Raw genomic sequence first — 14,161 nt, 5'->3', positions numbered from 1 at the left:
TTTCTCTCTCTCTGTTTCTCTCTCTCTCTCTCTCTCTCTCTCTCCGTTTCTCTCTCTCCGTTTCTCTCTCTCTCTCTCTCTCTCTCTCCGTTTCTCTCTCTCTCTCTCTCTCTCTCTGTTTCTTTCTCTCTCTCTGTTTCTCTCTCTCTCTGTTTCTTTCTCTCTCTCTGTTTCTCTCTCTCTCTGTTTCTCTCTCTCTCTCTCTACTGGTTGTCCATGTCAAGCATAAATAATCTGCCCAGCATGCTGACCTGATTTTTTTTGGACATTGGTCACCTCTTTCATTTACTGGTGACCTGAAGGTCGAGACTTAATACTTGGTTAGTACCAACATTTTCTGACCTTTAGTAATACTTTAATTATGGGATTAGATAAGACGCATTCATCATGTTGTCTAAAACTGGCCATCCGTTCAATCCAAGCACTTATTATTACAGTGTTTAGGTGGTCATCATTTCAAAATAAAACATTTTTGAGAGAATTTTTAATATTTCAGCCTTTTGCTGTTCACTAAAACAGTCATACAGGGTAACACTAGTGTGTAAATTAATAGAAGGCCTTGCGAACTATATGTATAGTAATTGTATAAAGCTATAGAAACATGTTTTAAAATAGTTTTATAGTATAACATGTCAAACTGCACTCATTTTCTAAAATTTCAGGTCAGTAACATTGCTTCATCAAAATGTTGCAAAAATGCTGCAGTCCATCTTAACAGCACTGTCAACTTAAATCTGATCAGCCTGTACAGGTTGAGACAGGCTCAAGTGCATTCATATCAACACAAGCATTACCTAAAAAACTAACAGTGGATTTTTGTTTTGAAGCTCCTTTATTTAATGGTGTTCTATTGGTTCCCATTTCCCAGATATAGAATCCATCATATATTCCATTAAATCCATTACATTTTCAATTGTGTTTTGGGCAGGGTTCACTTTGCAAACTATACAAACTATAATAACCGGGTGTAAATCTGTGCAGTGACCCGCAAGCTTTTCTGTGTGAAGCATCACATGATGAAGCAGTTTAGTGGCTCCCTAATGAGCAGCAAAAGGAGCATTTCGTTAGATATCTGCTCCTCTCGAATCTAATCGGCACAGATGTCGTTCTGCAGGAGGAGTGGAGACAAGTCTCGTGCGGCACGGACTGTGATTAAGTTTTTTGTAATTCGCTTTAAAACCCTGAAAGACCTGCTCTGTGTGTGTGTTTAAAAAAAATGTAATAAATGAAGCTTCCTTGACCTAGATAAAGGAAACCGCCCCCTCTCGTTCCATTTCACTGTTTTCCAGAGGAGCTGGAGCAGCTGATTGGAACGCATCCAGTTATTGTCTCACTCATTTTACGTTCCAACCCGAAGGTCCAATCATCCCTTTATATCTGAAGTAAGAAAAGCGCGTTGTTTCTGCTTGCTTTGGAGTGAAGATGCAGGAGATGGAATCTCACAGCATCTCAATAATGGAATCTCAATCATTTTTCCATCTTCACCTCCATCATTACACACGTTTAATTGTTAAAACACCTGGATTTGAGACTCATTCTCTTTTCACATGAGACGTGCACAGTTCCTGTGACAGTTATGAGGCGGGATCAGTGTTGGGTAAGTTACTCTGAAAAGGTAATGAATTACTAGTTACTAATTACATATTCAATAGTGTAATTAGATTACTGTACAAATTACTCTTTCCAAAAAGTATTTGGTTACTTATTACTAATTACGTTCTATATCCTATCAACCTTGGTTAGTTAAGAGATTCAAGGATAGGCATGAAACAGCTCTTTTAATTCATTCAAATAAATAATATTAAACTACATAAAGTACTCTTATTAACTGACCAAAGTATTACAAATGTGAGAATTATACATTAAAGCACGGATTTTAAAGTTAGACTTTGAATTTTGATGTCAATTCCACTATTACACACATATATTACACAAAGTATTTTGTTTAATTACATCAGAAGTAACTGTAATTAAATTACAGAAAAAATAAGAGTAATCCCTTACTTTACTTTTACAAGGGAAAAGTAATTAAATTACAGTAACTAATTACTTAGTAACTAGTTACACCCAACACTGGGCGGGATATTAGCCAGGATTGTCTCGTAGACTGAAGCACGATGGTCATTCCAGATATTTCAGCCCAGCCACGGCCCCCTCATGAGCACGTACTGTAGTCTTATGCGAGGGTCTTAGTTTCTAGGCGTGTACCGGGCTGACCCTCCCTAGCACATTAGTGGAATTCTGATTCTGATCCCTGTAGCTTTTGGTGAAAAGCGCTGTTGGGTTTGGCCCAAATAGAAACGTTATTCATGACAGATGATTGCAATCTGAATCTGTTCAAAGGTTTTATTGTTAATACAGGATCTCAGGGTGTTAATGCATTTTTCAAGACAAAGAAGAATAAAGGACAAACCCAGGGAGATTGATAGATGGGAGTATTTGGAAACGTGTAGTCCAAACGCAGCCCACTGAAGCTAAAAAATGCAGAAAGTTTCCCTGGAGGAGGTTGTGATTAAGAGCATCTGTAAAACTTGTTTTATGATCTGCTTGTTTGCACTGTATGGCTGCCGTTTCAAATCAGGATATTTATTGCTTAAATAAATGACAGTAATGATGTTGATGCACCACTGACCACGCTTTGGCTGTGATGAAGGAGTCGCATCAGAAGCAGAAGGCGATGAACTGGACTTGTGTTGGGTGAGCTTGGCATTAGGTTGGATGCATTGGCATGTTAGGGGCTATATATAAACAAGTATAGTGGTATGTGAAATATGTGTATGATGTAGTAGTGATTGCGGCTGTCATGTGTTGCAATGCATCAATATTAGCCAGTGGGACATTTGAAATGTATAGTTTCGTTACATAGCTCAGTGAGGTTCACTGAAAAGGACTTGTATGCTAATGAGAATGTTTGAGAATAACAACATAATTCGATAATAATTGAAATTTAACAATGAAATATTGAATCTGGAAGTTTTTTAGATGTCTGTACAGACCCATAAGAAAGAAAAATCAAAGATGAGATCTGTTTCATAAAGTATGTCACTCATTTTTTATAGACATTTAGATTTAAAGCATAGCAAGTGGAAAAAAGATATTTAAGACATAATTTGCTCATGCATCCGCAGACGTCACTTTCACTTGTGTGCAGGAGAGAGAGAGAGAGCATACGTTCGCGAAGTTCAGGTGTTTGTTTGTTCACTGCATTTGGGTGATGAATGTTATATAAACGGTGGACATAACGCTGGATTTAGAGATCGTTTGAAACTGGTATATGGAGCCGTCCCAGCGCTAAAAGATGCCGGACATGAACAGCATGCGGTGAGTGAAACTTATGTCTGTGTTTTGTTGGCGCACATGCTTTAGTTCAGCCTCCCCCTCGCACGCGCCGTACGCTTTCGTAAATAATGGTACAGCTGTATCTATCTTTTATAAATGTGATCAAACTAAATACTCTTCGAAGATACGAAGTATGCAGTACTACTCTATAGGTACTCAAGATTAATATGAGATTGGCAGAAACCGCGTGTGTTAGGGCCGCTTTAAGTCAAACACAAATTTTGTATATATCCTGGCTCTTCGAAGCATTCCTATGTCTCATCCTGCATAGAATTCCAGAAGAAATCTAAACAGTGTCACAAACTGAACTCAGACTTTCCAAGTTTGCAATCACAAGTGGATATTAATGAAGATTTCAATAAAACTCATTCATACAATTTACCCAAATTCAGATTATTTTAGATGCAATATAATCTACATTCATTTTACAGATCAATTCTCTCTTAATATATGAAGAGTTTGGGTCCAAAATGAGATAACTCTGTTTAAAAATGTATTATTTTTTTAATGTTTTTTATTATGTTATCATGTTTTTATTGTGTTTTGTTGTGTTAGTTAGCTGTATTTTTTTTTGTTATTATGGCTTAAATCAAAACAAACCAACTGCAGTTGGATTTATATTAATTGGAATGCACAATAAAAAAACATTTTTATTCTAAAAAAGGAGTTTTGGAACCAAACTCTTCATATGTTATCAATTGTGTAATTTATTCCTATTTTTGTCTACTACAACGATTTTAGGAGAAACATCTGTGAAGTTAATACTTACCTGTAAATGAAATGCAATGGAGAACTTCAATATTTTATTAAGTTATCACTTTAAAAAATATATTTTAAAGGTCCGGTGTATGAAATTTAGTGGTGACGTTGCGAATTGCAACCAATGGCTCACTCCACCCCTCCCTTTCGAAGCACTACAGTGGCTGACACAGAACCAAGATGTCATCACGTTTTCTCTTCTTTGCCTAAGTAGAAAACGTATTTACGAAAAAACGCTCCATAGAGCAATTTGTCTGTTTAGGGCTACTGTAGAAACAACATGGCAAATTCCATACAAGAGGACCCGCGGTGTATGTAGATAGAAATCGCTCATTCTAAGGTAATAACAACATAACGCTTATGTAAGGTCTTTATAAACCTCTGAAGACAGTTAGGTATATTAGATTGCATTTGTGTCAATAGATCCTTAAAAAATTACACACTGGACCTTTAAAATCCAAACATTTATTTTTAGTTTATTTCTGTAGATTTTTTTTTTGGATGGCAAATGTCAAAATTCAGAAGTGCTACAGTGAAGCCGTCCACTGAGTCAAGAGCAACAAAAGCACAGAAATGAGCCAAATGGAGACAACAATGGAGTTGTGCACACGGATCTGAGCTCTCTGTCTGGTTCAGCAGGTGCCTCTGACTGAATTACAGGAACTCCATAGCAACCTTTGTTGAGACCTTAAAAGCATGTGGTTCGCCTGCCCCACTGCACCCAGTTCAATCAGACGAGCAAGCAACGGGGGCTCTGCTGGTCCAGACTGGAACATAGCGGAGGCACACAATGTCTGTTCAGAGCCACTGGTTTGTGTGATTCATTTAGGAACCAAGCTGAGTTTTTTCCACAGGTTGAAAATGGAATTCTATTTTCTCTCTTTCTCATTCATACAAAAAAATTATTAAACCTGCTGCATCGTGTTTCTTTTGTCACAGTGCTTGTGAAACTCCAGAATTGCTAAACACTTTTACAGTGCATCTTCTCAGAACTGCAACGTTCTTTTAGATGAGTGAATCCAGATGTTCTGCACACACGTGAGCAATGACCACACGGGCACTCCTCTCAAAACGTTTCTCTGAGGTTTCACTGCTTGGGACAAAAGAGAACGAGAAAACCGTGCTGATGGTTTTCGGCAAGACGCTTTTCTGCTTCTGCCAGCCCTCAGAGTGTCCACGTCACAGTAAAATATGAACAATGTTATTCATCTAGGTTAACACAGAAAGACATGTATGCAAAGTTCTCAGCCATGCATGTTCAACGATAAGCTTAGATTTATGTTACGAGGCGATAGCATTTTTTTCGGTGTTAAAAACTGTGTAGGTTTAAGCTTTTTGGCAGCACGGGGCGAGGGTTGCTGGAATTCTCATCTGGTCCAGTTCTCGCCTTTGGCAGTCACCCAGAGAAGTGAGCTCAAGGGTTTGGATTAGACCCCAGATGGAGGTTAATCAGATCTGATCACGATGAAATGGACGATTATATTATATCCAGCTTGTCTTTTTGCATTGATAAAGCGCATTAATGCAATATTGGCGTGTATGGTTGTTCTGTTTGGGTGAACGTATTCTTTACCAGATATACCACCCCTGCCAGTTGTCCTTGGGCTCAGTACATTATCTGGACTTAGTTCCATTTGTTGGAGGTAACTGAATACAATACTCTTTCTGTATAACTATCTGTGTCATTCTGTGTTTATTTCTCCCTCTTTAGTTCTCACATAGTTCACTTGTGATACTGCCCAACCAGTTGCTGTAGTCATTCAGAATGGTTTTTTTTTTTGAGAATGTGCAGTGGCCCTAAAATGTATTTTGGTGGCTAGAACACACTTATACTAAATGTTAGATAAGTGTAACTCCATGCAACTTTAACCAAAAATAAAAATTCTTCACATTATTGACTCACCCTCTTGTCATTTTAAACTTAGATGACTTTCTTTCTTTCTTCAGAACACAAAAGAAGATATTTTGAAGAATGTTGCTAACTGGTCCCCATTCACTTGCATTGGTTTTGTGTCCATACAATAAAAGTAAATGGGGGCCGGTTCTGTTCGGTTACCAACTTTCTTCAAAATACAAACACAAATTTATTTTGTGTTCTGCGGAAGGAAGAAAGTCATAAAGGTTTTTTCTCTTTTAACATTTTTAAAGCACTTTTTTTGTTCTTAAAGCATAATTTTCCATTGTCAGGTAAGTGAATTGTCACATCCATAACAGTTCATATATTACTCATAAATGGGTACATGAAAATGAACATAAAATAACTATTTTATTTTCTATGAAGAGCCATCCCTTCTCTATTTGTTGGGTATTTTTGCTTCTGGTGTGCATTTAAATTCACAGAAATCCTAGAAAGTGTTGTCTCTCAAAAACGTGTCTTTTTTGTCATATCAATTACGCGTGAATTTTTATCTCTTTAAAATTAGAAAGCTTGTGCGTGGACTGATATTTTTTCAGATTTTTCTGATGTCATGGACTCTATCATTACATCTAGTAAAACATAAACAGATGATTTAATGTGTTAGTAATAAATACATTCTATGAGAATTTATACTTGTTTTGACTGAAAATGTCACACCCATAACTCTGAAATTGCTCATATTAAACCATTCTTTTCTTTTGGCATTGTTTTGACAAAGAAATGATAGTAGACCCTTTCATAGTTTTTTTTTCAGCTGAAGCGCTCTAGTTGCTATGATACGGAATATCTGCCAAAGTAATGTTTATTAGTATCTCATTTCTCAGCGAGTTTGTTTAATCAACAAATTTCAATATTTTGGTAGCTCGGAATATCATCTGGTGCAGAAATGAAAACTCAAAGATTAACTTCTGCATCGGTTTTAGTCGCTGTACATAGACAGACGTTAAAGCAGGATGTGCTGGTTGGTTGGTGTGGTATTTATCCCGCCCCTCCTGCATTGTGATTGGACAGCTGAGTAGAAAATGACTTTGACGAGTGCAGTGTTGAAGATTTTTCAAGTCTTGGCAAGCGGCAAAAATGCTTAGTGCCTCGCCATTGCTAAATTTGATGCTTCCATTACAAATAACGAAAAAATACTCCGGCCTCAGAAAAAAACAGTATTATTCACCTTCTCCCATCAGGTGACCATCTGCCTCCCTCACAACACACACGTGAAGGGATAATCCTGGTTTACAGATTAGGCAAGACAAGTAAACTTGGGTAGGAAAGTATTCTCTGAGTCTAAAGCATTAGTTAGTTAGCGAGAAGACAGCAACACATTAGTTCATATGACTTGGCCTTGTGGTTTTTTCCTTGACTAACATGGATTCCTGCGATTAACCTTGAATCAAGTGCTTTACCTTGGTTTTTGTTTGAGAAACCAGATTTCCTCATGCAGAACATTATCTGAAGAAGGCTTGATTAATGACATGCTTCTGAGATTTATTGTTTATGGAGGTGTCTCTGAACCTTGAAGCTTAGATCTTTTACCCGGTGGAGATAAAAGATGGATGTGGGATCTTGTGGTTGGATGACAGAATGATTGCGTACGTAGACTGCCTGTCCACCGAACCAGCTGCGAAATGCTGGAATAGGACTTACTATGAGGATGAAGATGAACTTCTTCCTCTTTACACTCGCAAGTTAAGCAACCTCCAGCCCAAGACAGAAGGCAGTCTCCGTCGCAGACTCCTCACCTCCAAAATCCACCAGCAGCAGGATGCCCTATGGGCTCCCAAACCATGGGCAGGTCCACCAGCACGAAAGGTCGTCTCGCTACAGGGACAGCCCAATTGTACCTTCAAGCCTTCAGTACAAGACTGGAAAGGTAGCAAAACTGCTTTTCACCTTTTCTCTTATGGACAATTTGTAAAGATTACTAAATGTGTGATTATTTCTTATGCTTTATTATCGGCAAAAGAATAGGCGATGGTATTAACAGGTGTTAAAACATGAGGGTTTGACCCTTAAAACTGATGAGTTTCGACAGGTTTTTGGATCACATGAAAACAAGTGTTTGAAAAGAGATGATTAAAGAACAGCTTAACATGTTGCCCAGTATTTGAAGTTTAGCATGAGACAGGCCACGACAAGACTAGTACTGCCATACGCAATAATAGCAAATGTTACAGCACTAAAGAACCAAAGGCAGTTAATCTGCTCTATGGACATAGTACAGACATCTTTAAGGGGACGGGAGTTCAGCAAGATTTCACAAAAAGTGGGCGGTACTCAGCAGAATGCAGACCAATCATGTGTTTGCAAATATCCTCACATTCTCAGTTCCATAACATTTCTTTGTGTTATGGAATTTTAACACATTGTGTGTTTTTAACATTGTAAATAAATAAATAAAAGGGACAAAACAAGGTTGAGTTAAAGTAACACAATGTATTGTCCTCAACAACTAGAGACAGAGATGTGTTCAGGTAGGGACAGAATGTGTTGTTTTTAAGTTCAATATAATTCAAGTTCAAATGACTTATAAAGCCAATTTTATTTCACTTTAGTTCAAATGCTGACTTAATTTTTTAAGTTAAAAATTTTTTCAGTGCAGAGGAAACATGTATAGTAATAAATGGGTCCTTTTTCATTTGATCAGCTCCCTCTGACTGGAATTAAATGTAAATACAATTTGTAATTCTGTAGTATTCTGTAATATTAATGCTTTTCCATCACTGATCTTATTATCATCATGTCTTAGTCCAGACTTGTGTAACCCGGCATTCGAATAGAGTTTAAATTGAATTTTGCATGTAGAGATGAAGAGTTTATAACGTTGATTAAGTCTCAGGTTCTTGGCAGACGACATGGCAGATTTCTTTGGGTTGTGTTAAAATCCCAAGCTGCTTTCTTGACTCGCTACATAAGATGTGCAGACAGATGTCTCTCAAAAAACAAATGTGACCAACAGTTGCTTTAATATCAGAAAGATTGCTATTGGAACAATTTTTTAAGAGTGTGATTTAGTTGCTCTTCAGAAGTGTAAGCATTCAGTTTACTCAGAGAAGGCCAACAGTCCATACGGTGTGGTAAACACCTCTAATGCCGTGTAATTAAAGTAATTACTTTCAAATAGGCTTTGTGCCTCACACAGATGCTCAGGGACATCTCTCTTACACACATCTTCTCTGCATCTATCACTTAAGCAGGTGCCTGACCAATACTTCCTAGAGTTATAATGTTTATATAATGTTCAAGTCCCCACAAGAATCCCCACAATCTCAGTTTATTAAAGGCTAAATTACTGCACATTGCCACAAGATGGCACCATTTTTACATTGCAGATCCTTTTACAGTAGCATTTACTGTATATTCTTTTAGAATGAAAGTTGTTTGTCCTGTGGCAGTCTGTGAGGACTGGGCTATAGTTTGTAAGCTAGAGACATTTAGTTCTGTGACACATGAATACTTCTTCAGAATCATTTACATATCAGATAAACTAACAGATCAGACATTAAAGGGACAGTTCACCCCCAAAAATGTTTTTCACCATTTACTCACCCTCGAATTTCTTTGTTCTGATGAACACAGAGAAAGATATTTGGTAGAATGCTCGTAACCAAACAGATGGCCACTATTGACTATCATGGTAGAAAAATGACAATGGTAGTCAAAGGTGCTCCAGAACTGTTTGCTTTCCTAGATTCTTCAAAATATATTTGTAAAGCAGATATCAGTTACTATGATACTATTTTTCGACTCAGTTGTATGTCCATAACATTACTTTGAATGTAAAATATCTTAGATCAGATGCCGGTCAGTAGGCCGGCTGTCTGGGAATAAGTCCAATAACTCTTGTCTCTCACATCCGTACACGCTACAACTCTTCATTTGAATTTCATTAACAAGGATTAACAAAATGAATTAATAGGGCAACATATGGGCATTAAACATTCATTTTAACATGCATACCATTTAAATAATTTCCGATAAGAATCTCAATGTGAATATTTGATTTCTATTACATACATTTTTACCACAAAACTGTATCTTGACAGACTAATGCAACGGATACATAAAATAAAAATGTGCAATCACTACATACAAGAGAGACGATCATTTTTTAAGTAAAAATCCCACAACAAATCCCAATGTGGCCAGGGTAGTATCTGCTGATGCTGTAGGGGATGACATTTCTCATTGTGTTCAACTGGCCCAGTTTTCTGACACAGATATTGGCACACTTTGTAGCCTGTGCCGGGGCAGACGTATTACAAATCAATATGCCACATATGTCTGAGCAGACAGAGTAATGGCTAGCTCCTGTATTATTTATCAGTGCTGTCTCGGGGTGAGACTTTCAATGCTCCATATTAGAAATGTGAATGCTTATTCTGCTTTACTGTTTTGTAGTGATATTAAAAATATATAACGATTTGTATTCATATATAAATCTGATGTATTGTCAGTTTAAGAAGGCAAAAAATTAACTTTGTGTTGTGACATAGAATAATTGGTCCATTGTGCATGTATGCAGGTGTGTTGAGGCATGTGGTGCTTGTTTGTAGTGTAGCCACGGAAAAAAAAAAGAGACCATTTCAAAATTTGTTCAGTTTTTCTGAATTTACTATTTATAGGTATGTGTTTAGGTAAAATTATCATTTTCACGTGTCTTGTCATGCAGCCTTTCACATTGCTGTTGGATGACTTTTTGTTACTCCAGAGGTTTGATTTTGTTGAAATTCAACAGGACTGGAATGGCCACAATACATCTAGAAATGCTGATTAAATGAAAATTTGGTCTCTTACGTCTCTTATTTTTTCGGTGGCTGTATATATTTATTGTGTTTGGTTTTCTGTGTATGTTGACAGGAGGGCTTTTCTGGCCCAATGGTTTACAGCTGGGGTGGACCTGTGGCTCTGCAGTGGTCACTGTTCAAGATGGCGCCGCGGATGGCTGCCTCGGTTTGGAGTGCTCTAGTACTTATGTCTTTTTTGTTTGTTTTTCCTGTTTTAAGCTACTCTTCTTTAATCACTTTTACCAGGGACGAATTGCTTAACATTAAGCAATGCCCTTCTATCAATCTTTTCCCTAATTTTGAAAATTCAGACGTCTTACTGGACATTTTACTCGGAGGAGCGGCAGCTCTGTACAAACGCTCTAAAAGACGCAAGCGGGGAAAGCGAGCGGGTGCGCTCGTCAGACTCCGACGACGCGGATTTAGGACCCCGCTGCCGAGTATACACCTGGCGAATGTCCGCTCCCTTACCAACAAAACGGACGAAATACTCTTACTCACCAGGACAAACAAAGATTTTTCCAACTCCGCTGCGCTGTGTTTCACAGAAACATGGCTCAATGACACCATACCGGACAGCGCGTTACATCTGCCGGGTTTTCAGCTGTTCAGAGCGGATCGCATTGCCGAGTCAACAGGGAAGACACGTGGTGGTGGATTATGTTTTTATATAAACGAAGGTTGGTGCAGAGATATAACAACACTGAAGAAGATGTGCTTTTCGTACTTAGAAGCGTTCTCTATCAACTGCAAACCTTTTTATTCGCCACGCGAGTTTTCCTCATTTATTCTCGTGAATGTTTACATTCCTCCACATGCTTGTGCGAGCGCGGCGCTGCAACAGCTGGCGGATTACATCACTGACACGGAGCAGCAACACCCGGATTCTCTTATTATTATTATTGGGGACTTTAACAGAGCAAACCTCTCCCGTGAGCTGCCAAAATACAGGCAGCATATCACATGCCCCACCAGAGACAGCAACATTCTGGATCACTGTTACACCACAATACGGGATGCATACCACTCTGTTCCCAGAGCAGCTCTGGGTCTCTCTGATCATTGCCTGGTTCATCTTCTTCCGACCTACAGACAGAAGCTTAAATCTGCCAAGCCTGTAGCAAGAACAGCAAAGAGATGGAGCAGCGAAACAGAGCAGGCCTTACAAGCCTGTTTCGACTGCACGGATTGGAGTGTCTTTGAAGCTGCAGCCACTGATCTGGATGAGTTAACTGACACAGTGACATCCTACATCAGCTTCTGTGAGGACATGTGTATTCCCACCAGGACTCGCTTAACATACAACAATGACAAACCATGGTTTACAATGAAACTGAGACAGCTTCGTCAGGCCAAAGAAGATGCTTACAGAAGTGGGGACAAAGTCTTGTATAATCAGGCCAAAAACACACTGACAAAGGAGATAAGAGCAGCTAAGAGAAGCTACTCTGAAAAGCTGAAGAACCAGTTTTCAGCCAACGACCCTGCATCAGTGTGGAAAGGCCTGAAAGACATTACCAACTACAAGCCATCATCCCCTCAGTCTATGGGTAATCAACGACTGGCTGACGACCTGAACGACTTCTATTGTCGTTTTGAAATGCAGAGTCTCACCCTTCACACCCGCCCTGACCCTATCTCTGCTATACCATTAACACCTCCTCTTGACATTCAACCTGCACTTAAGATCTGCGAAGAGGATGTTTGCCAGCTTTTCCGCAAACAAAAGATCAGAAAAGCACCAGGCCCAGACAATGTCTCACCCTCCTGCCTGAAAGTCTGTGCGGAGCAGCTGTCGCCCATCTTCACTAATATTTTTAACAGATCTTTGGAGCAGTGTGAAGTCCCTTCATGCTTCAAACGCTCCACCATCATCCCTGTACAGAAGAAACCCAAAATATCTGGACTTAATGACTACAGGCCTGTTGCTTTAACATCTGTGGTCATGAAGTCATTTGAGAGACTTGTACTGGCCCACCTGAAGGACATCACCAGACCACTTCTTGATCCCCTCCAGTTTGCTTACCGAGCAAACAGGTCTGTGGACGATGCAGTAAACATGGGACTGCATTACATCCTACAACACCTAGACAGACCAGGGACTTACGTCAGGATCCTGTTTGTAGACTTCAGCTCGGCCTTCAACACCATAATCCCAGACCTCCTCCTGCCCAAGCTTACCCAGCTCTCTGTGCCAACCTCTACCTGTCAGTGGATTATTAACTTCCTGTCGAACAGGCAGCAGCTAGTGAGGTTGGGAAAATTTAAATCCAGCACATGTACCATCAGCACCGGAGCTCCTCAAGGATGTGTTCTTTCTCCACTGCTATATTCACTCTACACAAACGAATGCACCTCTACAGACCCTTCTGTCAAACTCCTGAAGTTTGCAGATGACACCACAGTCATTGGCCTTATTCAAGACGGTGATGAATCTGCCTACAGAAAGGAGGTTGCTCAGCTGGCTGCCTGGTGTAGTCAAAACAACCTAGAGCTGAATGCATTCAAGACAGTGGAGATGATAGTGGATTTCAGAAGGAACCCTCCATCACTTCCTCCCCTCACCATCCTGGACAGCACTGTGGATACTGTGGAGTCATTCAGGTTCCTGGGCTCCACCATCTCTCAGGACCTGAAGTGGGAGTCCCACATAGACTCCATTGTAAAGAAGGCCCAGCAGAGGTTATACTTCCTCCGTCAATTGAGGAAGTTCAACCTACCACAGGAGCTACTGACCCAGTTCTACTCAGTGGTCATCGAATCTGTTCTGTGCACTTCAATTACTGTTTGGTATGGCTCGGCCACCAAATCAGACCTACGAAGACTACAACGGACAGTTCGTAGTGCTGAGAAAATTATTGGTGCTCCTCTGCCCACACTTCAGGACCTGTACGATTCCAGAGTGAAAAACAGGGCAAGAAAAATCATCATTGACTCCACACACCCAGCACACAAACTCTTTGATCTGCTGCCCTCTGGCCGGCGCTTTAGAGCACCAAACACCAGGACTTCCAGACACAGAAGCAGCTTCTTCCCCCAGGCAATCTCCCTCCTAAACAGATAACTGCTCCTTAAGAGCAATATTCCACTTCCACTACTCCTATAGTGTGCACTATAGTGCCTTATTATATCTACATCTTATGTATACATGTATATAACACTACCTCTACTTACTAAATTATCCATTTGCACAAGTGTACATACAATCTGTTAATATGTATATTCTACTATATACTACCCTGTACAATGTCTCTTATATGTTATTATCCCCCATTTTCTGTAAAATAGTCTTTATTTTATATATGCACAATTTAGAATCTTTTAGACTGTAAATCGTATTATATTGTATTGTCATTATGTTGAA

General features: G+C 39.3%; 1 protein-coding gene across 6 annotated transcripts in view; it reads left to right on the top strand.

Moving 5' to 3' along the window:
* nhsl1a (NHS-like 1a) overlaps positions 1–14,161 on the top strand; it is a 54,605-nt gene that overhangs the window by 19,025 nt on the left and 21,419 nt on the right. The window contains exon 1 of one of the 6 annotated variants that reach the window (XM_057343848.1): positions 7,595–7,883. The exons of the other annotated variants lie outside the window; for them this stretch is intronic. Coding sequence (XP_057199831.1) covers positions 7,595–7,883 — 289 coding nt within the window. Of the gene's footprint in view, positions 1–7,594; positions 7,884–14,161 lie in introns of those variants that run through there. 6 annotated transcript variants of the gene reach the window in all.

Source organism: Triplophysa rosa, linkage group LG10 (genome assembly GCF_024868665.1).
Source record: "Triplophysa rosa linkage group LG10, Trosa_1v2, whole genome shotgun sequence".
Classification (NCBI taxonomy): domain Eukaryota; kingdom Metazoa; phylum Chordata; class Actinopteri; order Cypriniformes; family Nemacheilidae; genus Triplophysa; species Triplophysa rosa.
Note: the sequence above shows the minus strand (reverse complement) of the source record. Positions and strands in the feature narration are given on the sequence as shown.